The 27,089-nt window shown below is 60.3% G+C and overlaps 1 protein-coding gene across 2 annotated transcripts; it reads left to right on the top strand.

Moving 5' to 3' along the window:
- Positions 1 to 27,089, top strand: IPO13 (importin 13). Of its 2 annotated transcripts, none has more exons than XM_084291501.1 (20): positions 1 to 162; positions 7,575 to 8,311; positions 12,396 to 12,536; positions 12,630 to 12,771; positions 13,485 to 13,651; positions 13,998 to 14,118; positions 14,859 to 15,006; positions 15,318 to 15,499; positions 15,837 to 15,863; positions 16,389 to 16,523; positions 17,100 to 17,243; positions 17,656 to 17,736; positions 18,125 to 18,262; positions 18,357 to 18,453; positions 20,164 to 20,216; positions 25,666 to 25,732; positions 25,912 to 25,970; positions 26,121 to 26,210; positions 26,299 to 26,480; positions 26,569 to 27,089. In XM_084291501.1, exons 1-20 carry the CDS (start codon positions 100 to 102, stop codon positions 26,663 to 26,665), a joined length of 2,871 nt encoding a protein of 956 aa, XP_084147627.1. In that variant the 5' UTR covers positions 1 to 99; the 3' UTR covers positions 26,666 to 27,089. The 2 variants fall into 2 exon arrangements, with proteins under 2 accessions (XP_084147627.1, XP_084147626.1); XM_084291500.1 differs by having other exon boundaries at positions 26,566 to 27,089.

Raw genomic sequence — 27,089 nt, 5'->3', positions numbered from 1 at the left:
CCGTGCGGAGCCGAGCGGGGCGGGAGGGAGGCGGAGGCGGGTCCCGGCGCCGTCCTGCGCCCGCCGCCGCCGCCGCCGCCGCCCAGCGCCGCCGCAGCCATGGAGCGGAGGGCGGAGGCGCCGCCGCAGGGCCTCGACTTCACCGTGGAGAACGTGGAGAAGGTGAGCGGGGCTCGGCACGGCTCGGGGTGGCACGGCACGGCTCGGCACGGCCCGTTCCGGTGCTGCGCGGAGCGGGGTTTCGGTGCCCGGCACGGCGCGGCTCGGCTCGGCTTGGCACGGCTCTGCGCGGTGCCCTCCGTGCCCAACGGAGCCGCTCCGTGCGCCGGGGAGAAGCCGGCGGGGGGAGGAGGATGATGAGGCAGAAATGGGAGCGGGAGGAAGGGGGCGCGCAGCCCGCGGGGCGCGGGGGGCGAGCAGCGCCGCACCGGCAGCGTCCCCAGCAGGCGGGGAGGGCCCTGCTCGGGAGAGCTTCCTCGCCCCGCAGCGCCTTCCTCACCCCCAGCGTCTTCCTCACCCCCCCCCGGGCCTTGTTTCAGCCCTCAGTGCCTTCCTCGCCCTGCGCCCGGCCCCCCCCGATGCTCCCTCGGGGTCCCCAAGAGGGCTGTGGAGCGAGGGGGCAGCCTCTGGGATGCTGAGGATTGGGGTACTGGGGAGAACTGGGGTCTGGTGGTGGCATGCTGCTGGGGATGGGTTCCTGCTAGCCTCCAAAGAACCCAAAATCCATCGTGGAGAAGGACCCGAAATCCATCGTGGAGACCGAGCGGGGTACCCGAGGGGCAAACGCTTCCCCTGGGTGATGGTGGAGGTGCTGGGGCAGGTGAGGGGCGAGCAGCGAGGGAGTGCTGCTTCCTGCAGCCGCCCGTCTCATCAAGCATCCGACACCTCGATCCGCAGCCGGGTCCCCAGACAGCCAGCGGGAATCCCAGCGCCCTCGTTTTTCCTGGATAAGAATAGCCCCAGCTTCCTGCCAAAGCGGTGCCCACGGGCGTGCTGGTGGGCGCATCGCCGGCGTCCTGCACCCCTGCCTGGCCTGGGGAGGTGTCAGAGCACGAGCCCCAGTCTATGGCCAGGCACTGGTTCCTTTGTGGCCGCAGGTGACACAGCCCGCTGGTGACACCAGGATGGAGCATGGCCCTGAGGATTACCCCACGTCTGCAAAAATGCTCCATTAACGCTACCTTCCGCTGCTTAACCCTCATACAGTCAGGGCCACTGGATAATTTTTCTCTGATTTCCCTCTCTGGCAGGCACAAACCACCTCTTTGTCTGCACCAGCCACGAAGCTGGCTCGGGGAGGGTGGGCAGTGCCCGGGGGGCAGCCTGGCGCGGGCAGCGCAGAAGCGTGGTGCTCCCTCCCCGCGCTGCGCCGCATTCGGTCTCCCGACGCCGGGGAGGAGGCAGATCTGCCCTCTAGGATGCTTCGGCTCCCATCCCCCTGCCCGCCCGAGCTCTCGCAGTCGCAGGCTTTGCCATCGTTGGTTGATGTCCCCAGGAGATGCAGCTGCAGGCCGCGGGGGGGGCAGCGTGGGCTGGGGACAGGGAGGGAGAAACGTGGGGTGGGACCAGAAGGAGCCCAGAGGCTGAGCATCTCGCCCCCCCCCCCCCCCTGCTCCGTGTTGCCTTTCAGAGGGGGGTGGCGGGGTGTTTCTGACACAAATCCCGCAGAATTCGGCTCTGGCTGGGGGCTGGGCAGGTGGGAGGGCGGTGGGCAGAGCCGCCTTGTCAGAGTTGGTACTGACAAATAAATGATGTTCCGCCGGCCTGGGCTTTTCTGCCTGTCAGGTTTTGTGCACGGCTCTATTAATAACGTTGAAGGCTGATTAAAGCCAGGGTTCGGCTCCGCGCTGAGTCAGTCGGTGCAAGCGCTGGGGCTGGAGGCAGGAGGAGGGCCGGTTAGCGCTTAGGGCAGGGGGTCAGGGCATCTCCGGGTCCCCACGGTGGAAGCCGTCCTATGGCCATCATACCCAGTCTCTGGCCAGGCAGTGCCCGTCCGATGGTTTTAGAGGCCAGGCAGTGCCCATCACGCTCTCCTGATGGTTTTGGAGTAGACAATTCCTATTTTTGGAAGGCCTGTCCATACCCCCTTGTTATTTTTTATGCAGATATTGGTGTTTTTTGCCGTGTTTTCCTCCCGGAGCTCCCCCTTGACATGGAGGAGCAGGGCTGTGCGGCGGTGGAGCCGTTCTGCTCCGGTTGCTGTGTCAGGGCGCGCAGGGCTCTGGCCCGCGGCCGCTTCTTGTTTGCTGCCAAGCCTGACCTAGATGCTGCTCTGGCTTAAGCACAAGGAGAGCAGGCTGCGGCCGTGCTGCGCCGACCCGCTGGGCACCCGGGGGCTCCGGGCTGGCACCGCTTCCACGTGCACCTGCCGCTGAGCTGGAGGGGCTTGAGACAAGGCGAGGCTGAGAGATCCAAGAGCTTCGGGCTTCAAGGGTGGTTTGCCTCCCCGGGCCTAAACGGTGCAATCTGGCTCTTGAACTGTGTGTGCTTTTCGGTGCCCAGGGCTGTCTCGGACTTGGCTGACAGCCTGCTGATGGGTCACAATACCATGGGGAGGGGAAACTCCTGCTGCGGCCCCAGCTCTGCTCTGTTCAGGATGGGTTGCAAAGGCTCCGTCTCTGCTGGCTCTATCTGTCCCACAGGAGCAGGGTGAGGCTGTGTTGAAGGACTTGTGCCTTGTGGTTTGGTTTGCCTTGGGTCAACATTGGTAGCACCTTCCACTGCTGTGTGGTGGTAGAGGCAGGAGGAGGTAGAAGAGGCCCTCCTCACCCACTTTCAGTGCAGCTGAATTTGCTGTAGCAGAATCCCCCTTTTTGAAATAAGAGGCAACCCAGGGCCTTTCTGGGGGAATTTCCCAATTGCAAGCTCCAAGCTCTCTTTTTTTTTTTCTTTAAGCCTTCCAGGTTTTTCCTCCTTTGGCCTACCTCTCATCCTTTGGGGTGCCACTAATACCCACTGACATCTCCCTAGCACATTAGCAGCGTGGCATCTCTGAGCCTTCCAGATTGCCGTGCATGTCCCTGGAGGTGCCTGATGAATGCATGGCATCTCCAGCAGGACAAGGAGGTGGCGTGTGGGGAGTTGGTGTCCAAGTCAGTGGTGGCTATGGGGTGGCTTTGGGGGCTGCTCGTGGGAGATGCTGAAGCTGGGTGAGGTGACCGCTGCCAGGGCTGCCTTCAGTCCAGGAGAAGGGGGAAGAGAAACCCAAGTGAACCTGGTTTCTTTGGAAAAATGTTGTTGACTGTGTTGTGATACATGATAACAACAATTATGGACCGTTTGGGGTGAGGGAATGGTGCTCCCTGTCCTCTGCACTGCTAGCAGCAGCTTGCCCGGCTGTTCCTCAGGAGCAGCCTGTCTATGCCTGATTGAACATCAGTGCCTGTGGTGGTGAGTTAGGGACCTTGGGGGGATGTTCTTGCAAAATCGAAGGAAGCAAGGAGTCATCTCGTTTGCCATGTAAGCAGAACCACCCTTGGCTGAGCACCTAGCTCCTTCCCGTGTCATGACGGCGGTCAGGTGGGAGGCCAGCACGTTGCTGTGGCTGCCAGGCCTCCGCTGTGCTCTGTAACACCATCATGACAGCCCCTGGTCAGCAGTGAGCTCTTGTGCAGGGGGAATCGGTGGGACTGGAGCCTGGGGGCCTCAGAATGATTCTGAGGTGAGAAGAAGGAGTGAGACGTGGTGGGCAGGGGTGCTCCTTTCCTGGGCTCCGCGCTCCCAGCTCTCCTCTCAAGTCCTGCTCACCCATCGCTTGTGCAGGGCCCAGGGGGTTGGCAGGTGCCCTGGGGTCCTTTCCAAGCCTAGAGCATGCCTGTCCCTTGCAGCCTGCCTGTGCCAGGGACCATGCTGTCCTCTGAGAGGATTTATCCACAGCCGAGCTGCTCGGGGGCTGCAGCACCGTCCCCACAGCCAGCAGGCCGCGTGGGCAGGCTGGGGGTGAGGAGCGGCTGAAGTGGCGGCGCGTTTATTCAGAGAGGGGAGTGTACATGGCTTTATGTCACCTTCCTCATCCTCCGTGCTTCGGCAGGAGGCTGCTTTCTGCCCGGCTCCCCTGCCATTTCGGAGGGAGGCTGGCAGGCGTGCGGGGGGGGAGGCGGGATGACGTTCCCTGCGCTCGGCAGAGGCCGGGTAATGGCTGTGCCGCTGCAGGCCCGGAGCGCTGGCGCGGCGAGCGTGCGCTCAGCTGGAAGGGAGGACGAGAGGCTGCAGCAGGAGGCTGGAGGCCGTCCCGGAGGAGACGTGTCGCTGCTGCCCTCGGCCCGGGGTGCCAGGCACGGAGCAGAACCAGAGTGTGTTTGCACGGGCTGGTTTCCTTGCCCGGGTACCTCTGTCGGCTGCAGAGCTGCCCCTGGAGACACGGTGTCCCTGCTGGGAAGCAGCAGGCAGCTCTTCAGTGCGTGGGGCTCCTGTCACCCCTCAAACAGAGCTGGCAGTGCCACACTGCTAGGCACCAGCCCCTGGGAAGCTGACAGGCCCCGTGTTCATCAGGCACCCTGCAGTCAGGGGGACAAATTGCCGCGGCTGTGCTCTGCGGGAGCTGCAGGGATGAGGGCTGCAGAGGTGCTGAGCTGAGAGCAGCTGCTGCAGCTCCTTCTCCCTGCTGGAGCCACACTGTGAGCTGATATCCACGATCCCCGGGCTGCTCCCCCTCCTGCCTTCCAGAGGGACCAGAGCGGGAGCTCTGACCTTGTGGGCAAGCTTCTTCTGGAGCTCAAGTGGCTGACACCACCCTGGTAGCCGAAGCCCAAAGGCTCTGACCACAGCTTTTTAGAGCAGGGAAGGCCTATAATAACAAGCTTGAATTATTTTCAGCCATGCAGAGATGATGTTGGAGAAAGCTCGTTCCCTGGCCAAAGGGCATAGCTGACAGCCCGGCTGTTTACCAGGTCTCATGTTACAGGTCTAATTGCAGAGGAGGCAGGTCTGGTGTCAGCCACGCTTTTACATCAGAATGCACAAAGCCTTCCTATTAGATGTCGCTGCCCAATTTCATGCCTTCTGCTTCTCCCTCCTGGCACTGGTGAGTTCCCCTCATCATCTCCAGCACTTCCTTCTGGGCCTGAGAGCGCTGGCTGGCACGGCAATGTCTGGAGTGAAAGTCAAGCAGCAGCTGGTGCCAAAAGCTGCCTGCAGAATGAAGACTCTGCCTTTTCTTGCTAGGGATGAGTGCGCTGTGCGTTCAGGTACCTCCTGCAGAGCACGCTGCCTTGCAGCCTCGTGTCCTGCACTCCTGGCAGAGGATGGTAGGTGGCTTGTGTAAGTGGTAGGCAAGGGAGACAACCCAGCATTCTCCTTAGGGTTTCATCTGCTGCTTTGAGACAAACTGGGATGGTCAGCATTGACAGCCATCCTTGAAGGTCCCCCAGGAGCTTTCTTGTGTTGTGCGGAGCACTACAATGGGTACAGGTGGGGCATCTCTAGCTGGTGTCCAGCTGTGCTCAGGCCTGTCCCCAGCAGGATGCTCAGGGACAAGAAGAGGAAGTGAGAAAGCCAGCAGGGATGTTTTTCCAGAATATTGCCCCCCAGCAGCTCGCAGCATGACTTCTAGGTGCATAGACCTTGTCACCTCACCACTCACCCTCCCAGGAGGTGCTGAGCAGCTCCAGTGCTCGTCCCTGGGGCCTCCGCTGGAGATGTCCCCGAGCTCCTGCAGGTTGCACCTCCTTACACAGGGTCTCTCTGAACCTCAAGCGAGTTTTGTTTTGGTAAGAACACGGGAAGCAAGCTCTGACGAGAGCAAACAAGATGAAGACAGTAAGAGGAGGAGATGGTTGAGAGCCCCAGCCCTGCTGCAGGATGACTCAGTCTGCAGCAGGAGAGCAGGACGCTGGCTTACGTGCAGGTGAGGGCCAGGTTCCCAGCCCCGAGAGTAGCTCAGAGCAGCACGTCCACATCTCCTGCTCAGTAACGAGGTAAATTATGTCTCTGATGGGGCGGGTAGTGCCTCTGCCCCAACAATTGAGTGCTGCTTCAGGCAAGAGTCCAAAATAACTGAGAGCAGAGGAAGGTTTCAGATGTCTGTTGGTAACTCGTGTTCATCTTGGCCACTTCTCTCTCAGGACAGATTTTTCCCTCCCCATGGTTAACCTTTTTGTGTCGGGGTGCATCTTTCAGTGGCACAGAGCTTGCTCCTCTGCAGTCCATCGGCTTACTGTGTCTCCTGCCATGTATTTCATAACCTCCTTATTTCTCATAAAGAGGTTATCCTCATTTCTCCCTGCATCTAAGTCTTTAAGAAAGAGACATTTCACCTTCCCTTTAATGTTCCTGCCATTTTGTTGTGCTCTTTGCTCTTGTGCTGGGAATCAGCCCAAGGTACGAGCGCTTGCTTAGGAAGCATGTTCTTGTGCCCTAGGCTGCCAGTCTTGCGTGCTTAAAAATAGGGCTTAAATCCCCTCCTGGGTACAAGAACCATACAAGAATTTCAGGGAGCTTTCAAGGGGGAGGAGGAGGAGGAGGATATTTGAGATCTGGAGCCAGGATGGGGCCACAAAAAGTCCTCTGCACCTGCTGGAACCATCCTCCAGCTTGATAGCAGGGCACAGCAGGTATGTGGTAGCCTGATGAATGCCATCACCACTCCTTGCTCCTGGGACACACAGTCAGTGGTCTGAAATAAGTCGTGCTGCGCAAGGCTGAAGAGCTCGCTGCTGGAAGATGGAGTATGGCTTTTTCCCACCTCGTGCACTGGGGCATCACCAGCCGTGTCCCCGTGGTGGCTCTGCCTGACCCTTGTAGGCTTGTCCCTTCAGTCCCAGGGGCTGTGCTGTGCTGGTGCTGGCAGGCAGAGACTTTTCTTCCTGGTTTTTGCAGCCCCGTGTAGAGGAATGCACTTCTGCCACAAGCCACGCGCTGTGCCTTTGCCCCTTTGTGCCCACCTCGCCCACTCTATTAACGTTAAGCTTAAGCACTGTAGGATGTTCCTCTGCAAATAAAGCCCCGCAGCCGGTGTAGGGCCTTGCATGCTGATCCGTGAGCTCTGCAAAGCAGTAACTAGATCTCTCGCAGCCTGCGGGAGCAGGTAAGTGATGTTCTCCTCTTCTGGAAGGGGAAACTGAGCGAGCAGCCGACTGTCCCGGGAGGCAGCGGTGGGGGCAGAGTTCGAGGCCAGCTCCACGGCTCAGCTGTGGCTGGGCGGGCTTGGGAGCACTTCAAAGGGACTCACTCGGTGCAGAGATTAAGGGCTTAGCGACTGTGGTTTTCCAGAGCTGCCTAAAACCTGACAGACGGAAACATCTGCAGTGGCACTAACGTGCTGGTGGCGGCAGGGAGGACCCGCCTCGCTGCAGGCGAGGCTGTGCCACCAAGCCTGGCGCAGGCGCCCCTGTGGCAGCCGCCAACAGGTCTGGTCTGGGCGAAGGAGAGGACAGGAGGTGACTCAGGAAGAGAAATTTCCAGAGTGGAAAGGAGGGGAAGACAGGTTTGTGGGTCCCTCTGCTGCTGCCAGGTCTCTCGCCTCAGCGGGAGCCTGGTAAGGGAGCACCAGGACTTGTGGTGGTGCCTGGGCTTGTGCCCAGGGACAGGATGGGGCCACGTTCAGCAGTCCTGAGGCATTCCCCTGTCTCTTCCAGGCTCTCCACCAGCTGTACTACGACCCCAACATCGAGAACAAGAACCTGGCTCAGAAATGGCTGATGCAGGCTCAGGTGTCCCCGCAGGCGTGGCACTTCAGCTGGCTGCTCCTCAACATGGACAAGGTGCCCGAGATCCAGTACTTCGGCGCCAGCGCCCTCCACATCAAAATCTCCCGCTACTGGAACGACATCCCGGCCGACCAGTACGAGAGCCTCAAGTCTCAGCTCTTCACCCAGATCACCCGCTTCGCCGGCGGCTCCAAGATCGTGCTCACCAGGCTGTGCGTGGCGCTGGCCTCGCTGGCGCTCAGCATGATGCCGGAGGCCTGGCCCTGCGCCGTGGCGGACATGGTGCGCATGTTCCAGGCCGAGGACTCCAACGTGGACGGCCGGGCGCGCTGCCTGGCGCTGCTGGAGCTGCTGACGGTGCTGCCCGAGGAGTTCCAGACCAGCCGCCTGCCCCAGTACCGCAAGGGCCAGGTGCGCAGCGTCCTGGCGCAGGAGTGCGGCTCCGTCTTCCCCTTGTTGGAGCAGCTGCTGCAGCAGCAGGACTCCCCGGGCTTCATCAAGCAGAAGGTGTTGAAGTGTTTCTCCAGCTGGGTGCAGCTGGAGATCCCCCTGATGGACTGCGAGAACCTGATCCAAGCAGCCTTCACCTCCCTGCAGGACCCGGAGCTCTTCGACACGGCGGTGGAGGCGGTTGTCAACGCCATTTCCCAGCCAGATGCCCAGAGGTAAGGGCAGCCTCTCCTGTGCTCTGCAGGCTGCTGCTCCCGGGCATCTTCAGGGGAACGGGGTGGGCAGGAGAAACCTCAGGCTTTTTTCTAGCTCCTGTTTGGCCTGGAGATGGTGGCGGCAGGGCATGAAAGTGGGAGAGAAGATGCAAGCAGCTGGGTTCTGGCCTCACCTGGTTGGTGCTGGAAGGCTTTGCACCGCAGTTTGTGTTGTGTGTGTTACCTCTCCTGCCCACCCTGCTAGAGGGCTTTCCCAGCATGTGGGCTGGGCTGGCGTGGAGGTGCTGTTCGCTGTCTGCCTGCTGCACCCTGGGGACCAGGACGTGGAAGCTGAGCCCTGCTGTTGGTGCTCCTGCACTGTGCTGGCCCCTGCTTCTGTTCCCTGCCTTTTGGCCCCCTCCTTGTGCTGGGTGCCACGTTTGAGCAGCAGCACTCAGGACACCCAGGACACATCGCAGCAGTGAGGATGCAGCCACAGCCCCTTTCATCCTCCTCCTCTCTTTCCCCTGGCTCCTCATGCCAAACCCTGCAGCCTGACCGGGGAGCATGCCCAGGATCTGGCCAGAGATGTTCCTCTGCCTTCTGCTTCAGGTCTGGCCAAGGAGTGTATTTGATACAGAGATAATAAACCCAGACCTGGCTGCCTCCTCCATCCTGACTCCAGCAGCGTGGCCCAGCAGAGGATTCATCCTTTGTTTGTGGCTGTGGCTGCCCGGAGCCGGGGGCCAAGGCTGGGGAAGGTCCCGCAGGGCCGTGCCGCGGGGCTCCGAGCTCCTTGTCTTGGCAGCGTCGTCTGAGCTGCTGTCAGCTCCTGGGACCGATGCCTGCAGAAGGGAAAGTGCATCTCCTCCGGATCCCTGGGCCACATCTCCTGGCTGCTTAGCAACCTCTGCATCCCCGCCAGGAGGAGGGTTTAGCTGAAGCTGGGCTGAGCTGTGCAGCACGCAGGCTCCGACCCTCTGCGGCGGTGCTGCTGCTGTGCTGTCAGCACCGGTCCCTGGGTCCCTGCCTCAGCTGCCGACAGCCCCAGGGCTGCCCTCTGCAACAGCAGAGGTGCTGTGGCTGCAGACCACAAGTTCTTGGGCCAGCACAGCCACCTTGTAGCAGGATTAGTGCAGGAAATGGGGTGTTGGAGAGGGTGACTTGCAGGTCTCGAATTTCTGACATTTTGCCTTCCTCCCTTCCCTTTCCCTCGACACTCACAAGTCCTTCAGATGTGATTCCATCTGTGTGCAGGAGCCTGGCCCTGCAGCGCTCTTCCCCAGTCGCTTGAGCTTTCTGGGGGGCTTGCAAAGCACGTTGTGGTGAGAAGAACGAGGAGATCACAGGGGTTTGCTCTCTGCTCCTGTGCAGGGACCACACTGCAGTTCCCGCATCACCGGGTCCCACTGCTCTGGACGCTTCCTCACAGCCTCTCCCCATCCTCCTCCCAGCGCTGTCACCCGTGGCCGAGCTCCCCCCTCTCTGTACGCCTCCCAGAGCGCGGGGACAGCGGGGCCATTGTCACCGAGCTGCCCTGCCAGGCGGCGTGTGTCGCGGCCGGCCGCGGCGGGGGCACCAGCTGCTAGTGGGGGCTGGCTGCAGCGGGGTTTTGCTCCACGCTGAGGTCCTGGAAGTCTTCTCAAGCAGGAGCCACTGCTGCTGTGACACTCCACAGAGGGGGCAGGGACCCTCTGTTTCTCCTAGCCGTGTCCCCCCCAGCCTTCCCAGTGCCAGCAGGTCCCGCCCTCTGCCTTTGTTGCTCAGCCACAGCAGATCCAGCTCCTCCTGAAGCCCCCCGGGAGGCTCCCGACCTTTCTCTGTGTTTTCTTGCCTGTCTCGGAGGTTCCTGCTGCTTTTCAGCTGCTCTCTTCCTCCCTGGTCTTCACCAGGGCCTGCCCGCGTGCTCCCTGCTGCCTGGGGCATCCCTCTGCAGAGCAGCCCGAGCTGTGCAGAGCATCTCTCTGTGCCAGGGTTTGCCCCTGGGTTCCCCCGATGTGCTCCAATTCCCATGGCTGCTTCCTCCTTGCCTCCTCCCAGCTGGCCTCATTGAAATTCCTGCAGAGGGGATCCTGCAGGGATATTTTTAATGTCAGCAAAAGGCTCGGTGGCGAGCTGCATAAAAATACTCAATGGGAGGACCGTCCCTTCTTATTGCCTGGTGGGATCAGGGCAGGAGGGATGCTCCTGCAGCGATGCCTGCCCATGCTGTGGTGGCCGTGACACTGGCTGCTGTACTCGTGGGTAAGTCAGTCCCTTGTGCTGGTGGCTTGTCTGCCTCTTTTCCCTTGCAAAAGGAGAGCACGGTTTGCTTTCCTGCTTCTGGGTGCTGTTCCAAGGCTGGACGCTGCTCTTTTTGGGGATGCACCAGGAGCTGGCAGCTGCGGCGCCTCGCCACAGCCTCGCTGTCGGGAGCAGCCTGAGTCACAGAAGGGCAGGCACCAAGATTTTGTTGCATCTGTTTGGCAGAGGAGGCTTGGGCTGGATTTTCTGTCTCGTTTGAAGATTATCCCCTGGCTAAGCAGGTCAAAGAGCTGGGCTGCATGTGCCGGAGCGGAGCTGCGTGCTCCTCCGTTGGGCAGCGGTGCTGGAGAGCAGGGAGGGGGCTGTGGGGGGGGGATTTGTGGTGGGCACCAGGCACTGAGGAGCCTCTGAAGGAAGCAGGATGCTGCTTGGCACCTGGTGCTCAACCTCTGAAGAGGAATTCACTAGAAGAGTTTTCCAAGAGCTTTGTTAGAAGCAGATTTTTAATAGGTTGGGGTTTGTTGTTGGGTTTTTTGTTGTTTTTGTTAGGATGTGGTGCAGGTTTTGGATCAGAAAGGATCACATTGTCCCATGTGAGCTGCCCATGTCTGGTCTCAGGGGTTGTCCTCCACACCGTGCTGTGGTCTCCCTTTGCTAAGAGCACGGGGGGTTGTGGGGTGAGCAGGAGGCGCTGGTCCTGCGGAGGGAGCTGTGGGTGCTGGAGTTCACTGGGGTTTGAGAAACAACCCTACCCCTGGAAGGAAAATGTGTTCAGCTGCTGAATACAGACAGCAAATCTCTGTCAGGAGAGCTACCACAAGTGGCTGGAGGGAAATACCGAAGGAGATGCCACCACCTGCATCTCCTGCTGGCCCACACCTTGGCGGGGCTGCCACCAGCCTGCCTTTCTCCCCGTGCCCGTGGCCGATGGCTCTGTAGCCACTAACGAGCGGGCAGAGCAGGGCCAGCGGGGCAGTGTGCTGCAGCTGGGGGACGTGTGGCTCTCTGACCCTTCCCCAGGGGAGAGCTGGCACGGGGAGCACCTCCTGCTCCCCACAGCCCCGGCCCCTGCGCGGCAGGGCAGGCGGGGAGGCTGCGGAGGAGCTGCGGCTGCCGATAACACGCCTGGCTGGGCAGGTAAGTGACAGGCGGCTGCTGAGCCTCCAGCACAGCCTCTCTCCAGGGGCCCAGGGCTGCGTTTCACCTTCCCTGCCTCCTTGCTCGTTGCCTTGGTTACAATCACTTACCGGCGAGGGGAGGCTGACGTGTGTGTGTGTGCCGAGGCTGACGGGGAGGAGGAGGGAGCGCAGGGGAGCCCCGCGGGGCTGCAGCCAGCCCTGGAGGCTGAGGGACAGGAGATGGGGCTCCTCGAGATGGTGTCCTCGTGGTTGTGCAACAGGAGGGGCCCCTGCTGGCATGGGGCAGGTTCCCACTGACAGTGCTGGCTGTAAGCACGGGGATGACGGACCCAAAGGGCTGCCCTGGGAGCTGGCTGTGGCAGTGACAAAGTGCTGCTGGTGCCAGGCAGGTCAGGGTGGTCGCAGGCAGAGATATTCCTCTGGTGTGATGGAGGATTTGCACGGGGCTAACACAATGACAGGAGCTGGTCCAGCCCCTCGCCTTGCTTGCAGAGGCTCCACTGCAGGAGCTTCAGCACATCTTCCATTTAGCCTTCTCACAGCCTTGCCACTGGCTGGAAGGAGAGGTCCTGGAGCAATAAAGGCTGGTGGAAGCATCCTGCTCCACAGCACTGCTTTTTGGCAGGGAAAGCTGGGTGGGAGCCGTGGGAAGTGGTAGGGCACTGCGGGAAGCCCGTGCTGGTGCAGACAGTGCCCGGTGCTGACCCCGGCTGTGCCTGCAGGTACGTGAACACCCTCCTGAAGCTCATCCCCCCGGTGCTGGGGCTGCAGGAGCAGCTGCGCCAGGCGGTGCAGAGCGGGGACATGGAGACGTCGCATGGGATCTGCCGCATCGCCGTGGCCCTGGGGGAGAACCACTCGCGGTGAGTGCTGTCACCTCGCTGCGGGCCTCACCTCCAAGCAGCCAGACCCGCGGCGCTGGTGCCAGCCTGACCATGGCGTGCTCTGCTCCCCAGGGCCCTGCTGGACCAGGTGGAGCACTGGCAGAGCTTCCTGGCCCTGGTCAACATGATCATGTTCTGCACGGGCATCCCTGGGCACTATCCTGTCAACGAAACCACCAGTTCCTTGACGCTCACCTTCTGGTACACGCTGCAGGTCAGTGGCTGTCGTGGGGCAGGCAGCCTGGGGCTCCTGTGCTCACAGCAGGGCCTGAGACCATGATGGCACTGGGTAGGGGCAAGCTTTTGGCTTAACTTTTCCCTTTTTGAGGAGAAGCTTGTGGCAGCATTCAGTTTCTGGGCAAAATGAGGCAATAAGGCCACAAAGGATGCCTCGGTGGCCCAGTGGGTCTTATGTAAATGTGCAGGTTGGAGCAGGAGGAAGCTCAAAAATATTGGCCTTGGGGCTCAATTTTTCCACCCCCAGTATCCCTTGGAAAGTCTGAGCCAGCTTGAAGTGCCTTGTTAACATAATTAAAATGTCAGGCTGAATTTTTTCCCACCAGCAAACCCAACAGTTTAGCTCCTTGCTGTGCACAGAGGAGCACACACAGTGTCTCACCGCACACCAGGCCCTGACATGGGGCTCGTGGTTGGGGTCCCTTGGGGGAAGGCAAGAGCTGGAGGCTGTGGGCTGCTGCCCATCGTGTGGGCTCGGAGCCCTGTGTGTTTTTAGACCCCAGACCACGGCTGTTCTCTCCACACCTCGCACCTGCAGAAGGGCTGGGCATGGGGCAGACCCTCTATGAGCTGGAAAGGCGTCTCCACGCTGAGCCAGCCCTGCGGGATGCACCTCGGCCCCATCCAGCATGCAGACTGGCTCCGTCTTCTTTCCCTGCCACTCCTAACTTCTCCCCCTCCTGCCACCAGGACGACATCCTCTCCTTTGAGCCCGACAAGCAGGCGGTGTACCAGCAGGTCTACAGGCCCGTCTACTTCCAGCTGGTGGACGTGCTGCTGCACAAAGCCCAGTTCCCCTCCGACGAGGAGTACGGCTTCTGGTCTTCAGATGAGAAGGAGCAGTTTCGGATATACAGGTGTGGCTGCAGCTGAGGTCTTTCTTTGCCTGGGTAGCAGAAGCAAGGCACAGATGTGACTTTGGGTGTGAATGGGACCTGTTGGGTAGGCAGGAGAGGATGCTGGCAGCATCCTGCCTCTCAGAGCTGTGGGGAGACCCGAGGAAGGACACAGAGGAGATTCCTTTTGCCAAGAGCTGTTCTGGCTGGGGTGGTGGCTTGGAGACAAGCTGGTGTTTGGACCAGCTTGGACACTTGTGGTGGCGTGGTTGTCACCCTGCCAGGGAGCAGGAGGGGAAGCAGCACGTCTGTGCGGTGCTCTGCAGGGGATGGGGCAGCATTTGGAGACCCCTTTGTGTCTCTGCAGGGTGGACATCTCCGACACGCTGATGTACGTGTACGAGATGCTGGGTGCTGAGCTCCTGAGCAGCCTCTATGACAAACTGGGTCGTCTCCTGACCAACACAGAGCAGCCGTCCACGTGGCAGGTGAGCAAGGGGAGCTGGGCACTGGGCTGCGGGGTGCCAGCCCCGTGGGAGAGCACCAGAGGGGGCTGTTCGTGCCATGGGAGAGCAAAGGGGTGTGATGGATGCAAAGAACATGATCACCCTGACATGTGGGCTCTCAGAGATCTGTTGGAATAACTTTCCTCCTGCCTCTCTGTCCTTAGCACTGACCAGAGTCCAGCTGGGGTTGGACCTTGGTCCTTTGCTGCTCTGTCTTGTCCCAGCGCTGTGCTGCTGTGGCACAGCACAAACACTGGAGGCCTTCCCTCTCCTTTCTGCATCGCCACCCTGCTGAGTGCCCTTGGCTGACTTTGTGGGGTGAAGCTCTGCGAGGCTTGGGGGACCCAGGTTTGACCCAGCAGAGCGCTGCAGGCAGAGCAGCGGGGCGATGCAGGGCCCGGAGCAGTGTGAGTGCAGGGGAAGCACAGGGTCCTCTGCCCTGCAGCTAGTTGGCATCTATCTGCTCGTCTTGGCATCCCCGCGGGGCAGCCATCACTATCAGATTCTGGTCACTAAAATGCTGACTTCTTATCCCCTGGGGCCATCTGGGTGAACAAATCCTGCCCCCTGAAGCCTGGTGTGCCTGGGGACTGTGACTGTGCAGCTGTCCCCCTTTATCAGCATCCATGACCTCTGCTGCTGGGTCTGAGTGATTGTTGGGGCAGGGGCTGGGGGTGGCAGTGGGCACGTGGCTCTGACTCTCCCCTCTCCCTTGCCTGCAGCACACAGAGGCCTTACTGTACGGGTTCCAGTCCATCGCCGAGACCATTGACGTGAATTACTCCGATGTGGTGCCAGGGCTGATTGGCCTCATCCCCCGGATCAGCATCAGCAACGTGCAGCTGGCTGACACGGTCATGTTCACGATCGGTGAGGCTCTTGCTCGCGTGCAGGCTGGGGTGGGAGACCCACCTGAGTCACTGTGAGCAGCTCCTGCCTCCCCTGTGCCCACCCAGAGCTGCCCTTGGGGCTTTGAGCCACTTGTTGTGGGCTCTCCTCTGCCTGCCATTGTCCTGCTGCTGCCACCTGCTTCTGAGTTAGCCCAGGCTCTCCTTGGCCACAGAGCCATCCTTCTTGGGGATGCTGGATAACAACAGTGGGAGGCAAAGCTGAGCAGCCCGGGGTGTAGGGACCGAGGGTCTGGCTGTCGTGGCGTGGTCTGACCCTGTCTGTGTGCGCAGGAGCCCTCTCTGAGTGGCTGGCCGACCACCCCGTCATGATTAACAACGTGCTGCCGCTGGTGCTGCAGGCCTTGGGCAACCCGGAGCTCTCCATCTCCAGCGTCTCCACCCTGAAGAAGATCTGCCGGGAGTGCAAGTACGACCTGCCGCCCTACGCTGCCAACATCGTGGCTGTGTCACAGGTGAGAGCTGGGTGCGGAGCAACAAGGCTGGGGTGTGCAGAGGATGTGAAGCAGCAGCTCAGGGCGGCTTGCTTCCTCTGGGGCAGTTGTCCTACTGCTCCTAGGGCAGTAACAACCCAGTGTCCTCTTGCACATGCAGAAACAGCAGGCAGTGGCATCTCGGCCTTCCCATCAGGGGCTTGCTGAGGTTGCACTCGGGCATCCCTCCTTTTTTCCCTCAGGATAACTCAATTTGTTGTCGCTTGTCTTAACTTTCTGCTTCAGTCATGCCCCCTGGAAGCAGGAGACTTTCTGCAGCACTCACTCTCTTCTCTCTCTCTCCCGTTCTGTTTTGTAGGAGGTGTTGATGAAGCAGATTCACAAGGTAAGAGGCACTTGCTCACACCTCTGGCTGTTCTGCTCGCCCCCATGCCCCTAAGTTGTGCTCACCGTGAGCATATGAGGGCTCCCACTATGGGTTAGGCTGTCCTGGGGGAGAGCTCAGCACTGCAGCAGCTTGGTGTGGCTAGGAATATCTGACATCTGCCACACTCTGCATGGCTAATCCTAGGGCTCCCGCTGCAGCAGGGGCTGTTCTGGGCAGTATTTCTTCAAAGAGAGAGAAGCTCCCAGGAAGATGTAACTAGCAGTTCCCAGCAAGGATGTGGGGACACCTCAATGCAGCTGCAGGCACGTTTTGGGGAGGAAAAGGAAGAGAGATAAAGCATGGGAAAAGAGCCCAAGCTGCCCCTGCAAACAGGAGGGGGGAATCTTGACCCCACAGGGGCTGGGACAGCTCTGTGCAAAGAGCCAACTGCCAAGGCAGGGTGGGTGGTGCAGGCAGGGACACCTCGGGGCAGCGCCTGTGGCTGGCAGTGACCCGCCTGCTTGTGTCTCCTCTCCGACCCAGACAAGCCAGTGCATGTGGCTGATGCAGGCTCTCGGCTTCCTGCTGTCTGCGCTGCAGGTGGAGGAGATCCTGAAGAACCTGCACTCCCTCATCACCCCCTACATCCAGCAGCTGGAAAAGCTGGCTGACGAAACGGTGAGTGCCTTCGTGCTGCTGCCTCCCCCCGGAGGGGCTTCTCCTGCCGGCTGTGTCCCAGGGTGGTGTGTTAAAGCAGCTCTCCTGAACGTTATGAGTTGTCTTTCCCCTCACCCCACGGCAGGCAGAGCAGAGATGAGCACAGACCCACCAGCCAGCTGGGTTGTAGGCTTTTTACCCTTTGCAGCTACTCGTCATTAGGAGCAGAGCTCCTTGGCTCTTGCGAGCTGTGTGTTGTCTGGATCAGCATCTGCTACCCCAGGGTGGAGCCCACGCTTCGGTCGTGTGTCATCCTCCCTCATGTGATGTTCCACACGCCGCCCTGGTGGGAGCTGTCTCAGTTTGCTCTGGCTTGGAGCAAGCCATGGTGCTCTTGTGCATCCTCCAGGATTCCTCTACAATAAGGGTGGGTGGAAGGCCTCGTGGCTCAGCCAACAGATAGAGAGGGAAGACAGTGTGAGGAACCCCTCTCTGGCACTTTACCTCTCCAGTCCCAGCTCTTCTGCATCCCAGAGGCCTCACCAGGACTGAGCAGTGCAGCCTGGGTCACGCTCTACCTTTATTTTTCCCTGGCAGCCTAACCCCTCCAATAAGCTGGCCATCATCCACATCCTGGGGCTGCTCTCCAACCTCTTCACCACCCTAGACATCAGCCACCACGACGACGACCACGAAAGCAATGAAGTCAAGAAGCTGCCAGTGCAGCAAGGACCCAACCCAGTGAGTACAGCGGCAGCTTGATGCTGGTGGCCACAGCCTGGCCAAGCACCCTGTTAGACGTGGCTGGAGCAAGAAGGAGAGACTGTGAGGGGAGTGGGTGGAGGATGCAGTGTGTGCCATGAAGGTGGGAGTTGGTGTGCTCCAGCTAAAGCAGCTCCTTCAGCTCTTCCAACCTCTCTGCAGTGGGCAGAGGTTGATCTCAGGATCCCTCCTGGCTGTCTGGAGGACAGTCCCAGTGCTACCTGCCAGCCACAAGCTGTGCCAGGCTGCTTCAGCACAGAAGAAAGCCCAGCTGCAGGGAGGGGACAAGGCAGGGGTGCCTAAAGGGTTGAATCCAGGCCATGCTTAGCACCAAACCTCCTGTCTGCAGTGCTTTGGGGCTAATTCTCTTCGTCCTTCTCCTTCCTTGCAGGTGGTAGTTGTTCTGCAGCAAGTCTTCCAGCTCATACAGAAGGTCCTCAGCAAGTGGCTGAACGATGCCCAGGTGGTGGAGGTAACCAGGAGCCTTGTGTTAGTGCCTGCTGCTTTGCTTCTGTCCTTGCTGGCCTGCACAGGGGATGGATGTTGGGTGATGCTGCCAACCTGCTGTGGGCAATTGCATCCCCTTGTAACAGGGGTGTCTTTCTGTGTTGCCCAGCCCAGCACTGCTGCAACCATCAGGGCTCTGCTCTGACCTAGACCCATTGCACCTCTGTTTCCTGGTGTCTGGGAAGAGCAGTGAAGCATCCCAGCAACCTGCTTGATCAGGGTCCCTGCTTGATCAGGGGCGTTGGACCAGATGACCTCCAGAGGTCCCTTCCAATCTCAACCCTTCCACGATCCTGTGCTGCAGAGCTCTCCCACCACCGCTGCTCACATTGTCTCTCTCTCTCCCCCCACAGTCTGTCTGTGCCATCTTTGAGAAGTCGGTGAAGACCCTCCTGGATGACTTTGCCCCCATGGTGCCCCAGCTGTGCGAGATGCTGGGGCAGATGTACAGCACCATCCCCCAGGCCTCTGCCATCGACCTGACACGGCAGGTAGGGACCTGCATGGGCACGGCTGGGGCTGCCGCTCCTGGGGAGGCTGGGAGGCTGCAGGACAGCTTCAGTCCTTCTTCGTTGTCTCTTGCAGCTGGTTCACATCTTTGCTCATGAGCCTGCCCACTTCCCTCCCATCAAGGCCCTCTTCTTGCTCGTCACCTCCGTCACGCTGACCCTCTTCCAGCAAGGTATGTGCGATGAGCTCCTCGTCGTGCTGGGGCTGTTGTCAGGCTGTTGCATGCATGGAGTCTGGAGGCGTCTTTCCAGGAATGGCTGTTTTCACTCCTAGCTAAGCTAACGGGGCCATCTCTGTGTCTCGGATTCATCCCAACCCCTGGACGGTGGGTACCTTCCCTGCGGGACAGCAGAAGCAGGGAACCCCAGCGCAGGGCTCGGAGCTCAGGTGGCGGCCCCGCTCCCGTGTCAGGGCTGGGCGCCTCGTGCCAGGCTAGAGCAGGAGCCCCAGGCCCGCTTGGCTGCATATTCACCAGGAGATCCTGGGGTTTGTCTGCAGACCAGTGGCGTTTGTGGTGGCTGGGAGCCAAGCCCTTGTAGGAAGATGTGTGTGAACACCTGTGAAAGCACCTTTCCAGTCCCTGCTGTGTCCAGCATCCTCGCTTAGGGCAGGGCCCCGTGTTTGGCTTGCTGCCTGCATTACCTCCTCGCTACAAAAGGCAGACGGGGTTAGGACAGGCCCCTGCACACCACAGCTCCCCTCGGCCTCGTGGTGACTTGCCCCACGACAAGGACAAGCGTCCCTTGGAGCCGCTGGCCCAGGTCCTTCAACAGCCCAGTTCTTCCGTGTCAGAGGGTTACGTGATGCCTTCCCCAGCCCGAGGCTCAGAGCTAGAGAGGTGGGGGATGCGGGGAGCCCGTGCTTCCTCGGGACACCACGGTCCGAGCACGTCCTGCTGTGCTCCGGTGTCACTTGGGTCGGTGACGAGCGAGCTGGGCTCACCCAGAGGTCAGGTCCCCGCTTCCACCAGTGGCTCGTGGTGTGCGTGCACTCGGGTCCTCCTGCTCGGAGCCAGGCAGGCACGTCGGCACGAGGAGAGGGAGGGGAGGGCAGCAGGGGGCAGAGCCCACGTGTGCCAGCGCTCGGAGCAAGCCTCGCTCCAGCAAGCAGCCACCCAGCTCGCTGCGTGCCCAGGGCTGTGCTCCCACCCCGGGGTCCTCTCCGGGCAGCAGGAGAGGGGGGGACGTGCGACCCTGCGGGGGCCGAGACGTGTCCGTGCAGGGAATCAGATGGCAAGGTAGGGTGAGTGGTGCTGGCACGGACACCTCTGGGCACCGGCTGGTCTCTCTGGGGGGTGCTGGACTCAGGGACTTTTGGGGAGCATCTGGGAACGGGGCGGGAGGGCGACTGTGCCAGGGGCTCCCGAGCAGCTGATGCTGGTGACGAGCATGTGCACGCCTGAGCCCGGCTGGGCCTGCGGAGCGTTTGCTGAGGTGTTGTCGTTCACTTGCAGTTATCTTCCAGGACCAAACGGTGCTCTGAAGACACCCGCTCAGCCCCCACAATGCAAAAGCTCTAATTCTCCTTGTGGAGATGGTGCCCAGCTAGCCCCTGCTCCTCCTCCTCTCCCTCCCCAAGGACACGAAGATCTCCTCCTTGGCTCTGCAGCACCCAGGCACTAGCTAGAGACCCTGGGGCTTCAGACCCTTCCCTTTGCAGTTTCTTTCTGTTCTTGGGTTCTCCAAGTTTCATGATTTTTTGTATGTTTTGTTTCTTTAACTTGCTTCAAGCTGCTCATGTTGCCCATCCCCTTCCCCACACACCCCTCCTCCCTTACACTCCTGTTTTCACTTGTAAATTCTTTCTGTATCACATAACTATATGATGTTGAGTTGCTGTTTGTATGATTTTTCTCTTAAGTTACATCTTTATTATATTTTAGGGCCCAGGGATCATCCTGATATTGTTGATTCATTTATGCAACTCCTGGCACAGGTGTGTTTTAGTTTCTTATTCATTCACTTTCTGTTCTCTCTCTTTCTCTTTTTAATTCAATTTAAACCTATTTTTAGCTTTCTGTTGACAACGTTTTTTTCCTTTTAGTTGAATATCGAGTTTCTCCATCTGTTTCCGTGGAAGTTGAAAACAAAACATTCTCCTTTAGTTCTGGGTTCGCACCATCCCCAGGGCAGCCCCAAGCTGCCACCCCCTCGCCTGGCCTTGGGGGCACAGCTCCGGGGGCTTTGGGCTGCTGCCACAGCCATGCTCCGGCGACAGAAAATTAGAGCATTAAGGGGTCGTGGTCCTCCTCATCTGCCTGCCCCGTGATGGGTCCTGCAGAGCCGGGACAGGCAGAGCTGGCCGTGGTGGCAGGCAGCCTTGCCTAAGCCTGGCGCTGGGCTGCGTGGCCACCAGCTCCGAACCATCTCGCCTGCTGGGGCGAGCAACCTGCTTGTGGTGGTACCAGGACCCCGGGTGCCACCGGGCTCTCTGCCTGGCCAGTTTGCCACGCTGCACTGCCACCGAGCCCCGACAGCATTTGGGGACGGTGGCTGGGAGGTGGCGGCCACAGCTCCCGTGGCGCTGGCTCGATGGCACGCGGCTGGGGTTGTGTTGGGAGGAGCCGCCTGCCTGTCCCCCTTGGAACAAGGGTGACAGCAAGAGTCTGCCATCAGAGTGTCCATGGGCTTGTGTGCATGCAGCTCTGTGCTGGGGCTCTTCGTGGTGCCACCGGGCGGTGTGATGTCCTGCTTGCTTGGCCAGGGACTTCTGTCACTGCTGGCAGCGGGTAGGCAGGGCCCGCGCTGTGCTGTGTGTGTATATACAGCAGCCCGGTGTGCTCCACAGCCTGCCGTGGCTGCAGGGGGAGAAGCCCTGATGTCCTGGGTGCAAGTAAATGGCTGGGGGTGGAAGGGAGTCGATCTGCTGGTGCCTCCCTGGGTGTCTGCTTCTGGGCACTGTGCCGGGTCCGGCTTGTCCTGAGCGTTCAGCTGTTGGGCAGCCCCCTCTGACGGCTGCTCGGCCCACGTGCAGGTCCTGTGGGATGGAGCTGGCACGGAGCAGGTGAGGAAGCTGCTCGTCACCTCCCAGGCTACATCCATGTGTTGTGCTTTGAAGGTCCTGCTGAGACGAGTCCCATCTTACAAACCACATGACAGCACTTTCTTCCCCACTCTGTCTGTTGAGAGATGTGAAATAATTGAGGTTTCTGGAAAGCGTTTGCAGGTGGTGATGCCAGTCTCGAAAGTTGTGATCTCTAACAAGGTTTTCACACGAGATTTGAGGATGGAGATTTGAGATTTAAGTGGGATGTGAGGTTCACGAAGGTGTCCTTCCCTGCTGTGCAGACAGGCGAGACCTCAGCTAGAGCACTGCACCTGAACCGGGGCATGGTGTTTCTGTAGATACAGACCAGAGAGCTCAGGGAAAGCCATCCAGTGAGATCATCACCTCGTAAATGTGAGGAGAGCCTGAGGAGTTGAATGAGTCTTGAGGCGTGTAAAAGGTAATGCCAAAGATGTAGGTAATTTTTATTCACTTGGAATGGAAGTGATGGGAGGAAATCATGGAAAAGGAGTCAGGCTAGGCAGTAGGAGACGTTTCTGACAGCATGGGGAAGCACTGAAAGGTCACCTGGGGAGGTGCTGTCACTTGAAGTAATTCTCAGCAAGCCTTTTGCTCCCGCAGGGTGGCCCTGCCATGGGGGGAAGGCACTAGGCAGCCCTGAGAGACTCTCCCGAGGCTGTTTGCTGTTTCTTTGGGAAGTACTGAGTTCCTCTCTAGCTTGGGGTCCTCCTCGATGCCTGGAGGTGATTAACATTGTGCTACCAGCCAGCCATCTCTGACAGCCACCTGACCCCATATTTCCTTGGGCTTTTTATGCCAGCAACCCCACGGAGCCCGGAGGGCCCCATCCCCTTCCTCTGTGCTCACATGTGGGATTGTTTCAAGGTTTCCTCCTCTCCCAGGGCTGACCGTCTGGCAGGGTGCTGTGAAACTCGTCAGGAAAGGGCCCTGCATCCCTCCTGGCTCAGGACTTCAGGCACTGCCTGCCAGCAGAGGTGTGTCCAGCCTCACCAGCACGGCCTGTCCTCCTCCAGAGGAGCACGCTCTGCTTTCATAGAGCTCTTTCTGGAGCCTGTCCTCCCTAGCTCTTAAATTATGCCATGTTTGTGCTTTTCCTGTGGGTTTACAACATGGATATTGGAGCTCCAGCCAGTTTCTTCCTTCTCACCAGCCTCGTGAAGAGAGGTGACAGGCCCGGCTTGCTCCTGCCTCCTGGTACCTGCACTCAGCCCTCGGTCACAAGCGTTGAGGGAGCTGTCTCTGTGTCACACAGGATTTTGGCTGGCCGTGAGGCTGCCCAGTTAGCGCAGCTGATGGCTCTGCCAGCGTGTTAATGCTCAGCCTTCACGTGATGATGGCTCGCCGATCACAAGACCATGCTGGCTTCAAACAAATGTCTTATTAATGCTGTTGTTGCAAATCAAAGCTAAATACGAATTAATCGGTGTGCTGTAAGCCTGCACTGAGCAGTGCTGGCACCTCCTGCAGGTAGACCTGCCCCAGCCTCGGGTGGCACTGACCAGGCCAGGTGCTGGAGGAGGTGAGGAGGATCTAGTCCTGTGTTTGGGAGCCCCTGCCTGCTCTCTGACCAGCAGGTACCACCTGCAGGTGTGCTCCTGGGTGCACCGTGGTTGTTCTGAGTCAGGGTTTAGGGGAGTGCAGACCCCAGCCTGAGCTCTGTTCGTGCAGTTTCCAACCCAAGATGTCTCATACTGGTTTCTGCAGTTTCTGCATCCAGCAGGAGCTGCTGGCTGAGGGCCATGCCCCAAGCCATGGGGCCAGCACTCCAGTTTGCCTCCCCAATGAGCCTTCCACCACTTCCACCCAGCCTTGTGGACTTCTCCACACCAGCATGGACCTCCAGAGCACCCTGTCTACATCCCCAGGGGCAGACTGTGCACGTGGGCCTTGATGGGCAGAAGATTTGTGACCTTCTGTGCCAAAGAACCACCACCACTGTCCTCTTCCTCCTCCCTTCTTGAGCTGGGACAGACTGCATGGTTGTCACCTCCGGCAGTGCCGAGGCTGGGTGACAGCGTGAGCTATGCCCCTCTGGAGGGGAGCACAGCCCTTCCCTAGGGGCAGCAGAGCCCTCGAGCTCTCCACCACACCTGCAGCCCTGCAGTGGGCACGGGCAGGGGCTCGCTGCTGCACTGCCCCTGCTGTGCCTTGGCTGCTGGAGAAATGAGGTTGATTTGGTGGCCTCACATCCCCTCCGTGCCTGCCAGCCTCAGAAGAGCCGGGTGTAGAAGATCCTGCTCTGAAGACCTGCCCGGAGGGTCTCCCAGCTGCCCCAGAGGAGAGCCCCTTGGCCTTTCTGTGCCAGCCTGCAGGACAGCACTCGGGAGAGCCAGCGCCTGCTGCAGCAGAGGATGGGGAGCACTGCCAGGTGGAACCTGAGGAGCTGAGCCCATCCCAGAACACGGGAGCAGAGCAGCTCTGGCAGGAGACACGAAGACAGACAGGCGAGGAGAGGCCCCAGGGCTGGAGCAGGGCTCCCTGGTGCTGGGAAGAAGCAGCCGGACCCACCTGGTGCAGCTTCCTAAAAGCAGGGCCCCACGGCCCCATCTCACGGGGGTAAAAAGCTTCTCTGCACGTCAGACGTGTGTATGTGTGCCTGGATTGGGCTTGCACGCTGCACTGCGCTGGTGGAGGAAGGAGCCCTCCCAAAATCGCAGCGTGCTTTCACCCGTGGCACTGGCTGAGCGAGAAGTGGGCGCTGCAGGGGGCCTGCAGGAGAGCCCGGGTGCCTCTGCCTCCTGCAGGCTGGTTTGGCTGGGGGGAGCTTCGTGCAGGTAGGTGGCTTTCGTAACCTGATTTTGTGACCTGAGCGTCTTGGGAGACTTGTGCCAGCTGGAGGGGTTTGCGGGGCAGAGGAACCAACGGCTGAGCGGTGTCCCCAGGGCCAGGTGCCCTTGGCAGGGTGCAGCTGGGGGGAGCAGGGGGGATCCAGGACCAGAATGACAATGTGCATTGCACGGGTGTGTCCAGGACGGGGCTGAGTAGTCCGTGGCGGCTGCAGTGAGTGGATATTTCCAAACCATGGCCCATCTGCTGGCTGTCCTTGCTGTGAGCGTGTCAGGAGGCAGGAGCACAGCCTGTATATACACACACACACAGGCATAACGCAGCCACGGCTCGTACCTAGCAGAGAAGCGGGTCTCTGGCAGTGCCACCTCTGCCAGGAGCAGCAGTGCCAAATCTGTGTCCTCTTGCAGCGTGATACAAAGCATCAGGAAGGAGATGGGGTAACCCCGAAAAAACCTGCCAGGCTCCCTGCTCTGCAGCACGTTCCCTGCACTGGGCTGATGGCCGGGGGCTTTCCCTGGAAGGGAAGCAAGAAGGAGAGGGAGGGAAATCAGTTCTGCTCCATGTGGGGATGGTGGCTGTGGGCAGTCCCTGCTGTCACCCCAGGGAGCGGGCTCAGGGCAGCACGCAGCTCAGCCCAGCGTGGAGAGGAGCCAGGCGCCTGCCGTGGTGTCCTGCTCTCAGACCTCCGGGGACAGGCTGTGGCTGCTGTCCCCAAGGTCGTGGTGACAGCGGGACAGGGTGCATGGCTGCTGTCCCCAGTGCCAGCCCACAGCAGTGGGCACGGTGTTGGGGGGGCACAGACGTGGCCGCCTTGTGTAGCAGGGCAGAAACCCTCCCGTGGAGCAGCAAGTGGGGGCTGAAATGTTTGTCCTGTGACTGCCCTGTGTCAGCACAGGGGGGACAAAGCCACAGCAGTGGCCCCATTGTGCCATGGCTCAGGGTGTCCCCAGTGGTGGTGGAACAGCAAAGCCTGAGCCCCACGGTGGCTGGTGGGGTCACTGAGCGGCAGAGTAAAACCACAGCTTTTTTGATCTCGTACTGGCTGCCAGGAATTGCCAAGCGATTTTGGCATCTCGTTGCCTCCTCTGCCTTGCAGCCAGAGCAGAGCGAGGTGTTGGTTCAAGCTGGGGGCAACCAAAACACGGGTCACTGCACGGACCAGTGGCTGTGACCCCAGAAACACCAGCATCTTCAGGAGGAGAGGACTGAGCCAGAGGTATCCTCTGCTGGGCCCAGCGTGGCTGCCAGCGTCCAGGAGTGCTGCCTCTGGGACAGGAATCCTGTCCTCTGTGTCTGGAGCATTTGTGCGTACACCGCCTTGGCATCTATCCTCAGGTCTTGGGGTCAGAGCTCCCCGGGTGTTGCGAACGGCCTGGCTGTTTGGTTGACGCTTTTTTGGGGGGAAAAGCGATGGTTTCCTTCTGTACTGTGTGAATCTGCTGTTTGCTGTCTGTGCCCAGGTAAGTGTGCGTCCAGGCAGAGGCTGCCTGGGGCGCCGGCTTCCTAGGAGTCTTCCTGGCTGCCTCTGCAGGGTTGTGTTTATTCGGCCTGTCTGTGTGCCTTGCAGGCTCTGAAGAGGAAGCCAGACCTCTTCCTGTGCAGCAACCTGGACGTCAAGGCGGTGTTTCAGTGTGGTGAGTACCATGGGCAGGGGCACCGGCCTTGTGCACACAGGCAGGGACCTGCTGCCAGCCCTCTGCTGGGAGCCCGGGCTGCTCCTGCAGCTCTGGGAGCAAAGCAGCCAGGGGCTGGTGCTGGTTTGGGATGGTGCCGGAAGGTTCTGGCCGCTCACCTCAGCGATTTCCACCTGCAGGTGTCCTTTCCCTCAAGTTCCCTGAGGCCCCGACGGTGAAAGCATCCTGTGGCTTCTTTGTGAGTATCGTGGCTTCCTCAGCTGCATCCCTAGAGCCCCGAGGGGCTGTGCTGCAGCCCGCCGGGAGGGCAGGAGCGGGGCTGCGGGATGGGCAGGGGAGCTCACAGTGCTGAGCCTTGGTGCTGAGCGGGCTGGCTGCTGTGTTGCAGACAGAGCTGCTGCCCCGCTGCGGAGAGATCGCCCCGGTGGGACAGGTGGTGCACGAGAACGGCAAAGTGCTGCTGCAGGCAGTGCTGGAGGTGAGTGGCACGTGTGTGAGGGGACAGGCGGGGTGGCAGCGGGGCTGGGAGAGGCAGCGTGGCTCTCTGTCTGTCTGCTCCATCACAGGGCGTCGGCGGCCAGGCCTCCCGCAGCCTCATGGATCACTTTGCAGAAATCCTCTTTGCCTTGAACAAGCACTGCTTCAGCTACCTGAGCATCTGGATCAAGGAGGCCATGCAGCAGGACGGCTTCCCCTCGGCCCGCGTCAGCCCCGAGCAGAAGGAGACCTTCAGCCAGCAGATCCTCAGGTTTGTGCGTTCCCCGCTGCCGTGGCAATCGCAGCGCCGCCCGTCCCTGCTGCCCGCCTCACCTCTGTCCCTCCCTCTGTGTTAGCAGAGAGCGTGTGAACAAGCGGCGAGTGAAGGAGATGGTGAAGGAGTTCACCCTGCTGTGCCGAGGGCTGCACGGCACGGAGTACACCGCAGACTACTGAGCGCACGCCCGGGACCGCGGACAATTTAACCCAGACCAGCTCTGCCCCGCCAGGAAGCCCCCGTCCTCCCCGCCCTGCTGCAGTACGGCTCGTAGAATAACCCTCCACCTAGAATTAACCCACTCGGGACGCTCCTCAGCTAGACTTGGTGGCCGCATCTCGGTGTCAGCATCTTTTCTTCCCCCAGCATGCTCCCCCCTTGCAGGGGACGGGAGTGCCGGCTGCAGGAGGCGGGAGGGGGGCCAGGGCAGGACCCCCCCGGCACGGGCTGCCCACCCTGCCCCAGCACGGCCCCGCGCAGGGGGGGCTGCCCCTGCGCCCGCGGCAGGGACTGGCTGTGCAGGGGGGCTGCCCCCTGCTTGTTTGTACGCGTGTGGTTGGGAGGGGGGAAGCCCTGCACCTAATTATATTAAGGATATTTCTA

This window comes from Netta rufina (assembly GCF_964035555.1).
Source record: "Netta rufina genome assembly, chromosome: 8".
Taxonomy (NCBI): domain Eukaryota; kingdom Metazoa; phylum Chordata; class Aves; order Anseriformes; family Anatidae; genus Netta; species Netta rufina.
Note: the sequence above shows the minus strand (reverse complement) of the source record. Positions and strands in the feature narration are given on the sequence as shown.

Bases quoted from the DNA above. Each gene is read 5' to 3' on its own strand.
- IPO13 (XM_084291500.1), top strand. From the start codon at position 100: ATGGAGCGGAGGGCGGAGGCGCCGCCGCAGGGCCTCGACTTCACCGTG. The intron at 12,772-13,484 runs GTCAGTGGCTGT...TCCTGCCACCAG, and splicing joins CCTTCTGGTACACGCTGCAG to GACGACATCCTCTCCTTTGA. The intron at 15,864-16,388 runs GTAAGAGGCACT...TCTCCGACCCAG, and splicing joins TGATGAAGCAGATTCACAAG to ACAAGCCAGTGCATGTGGCT.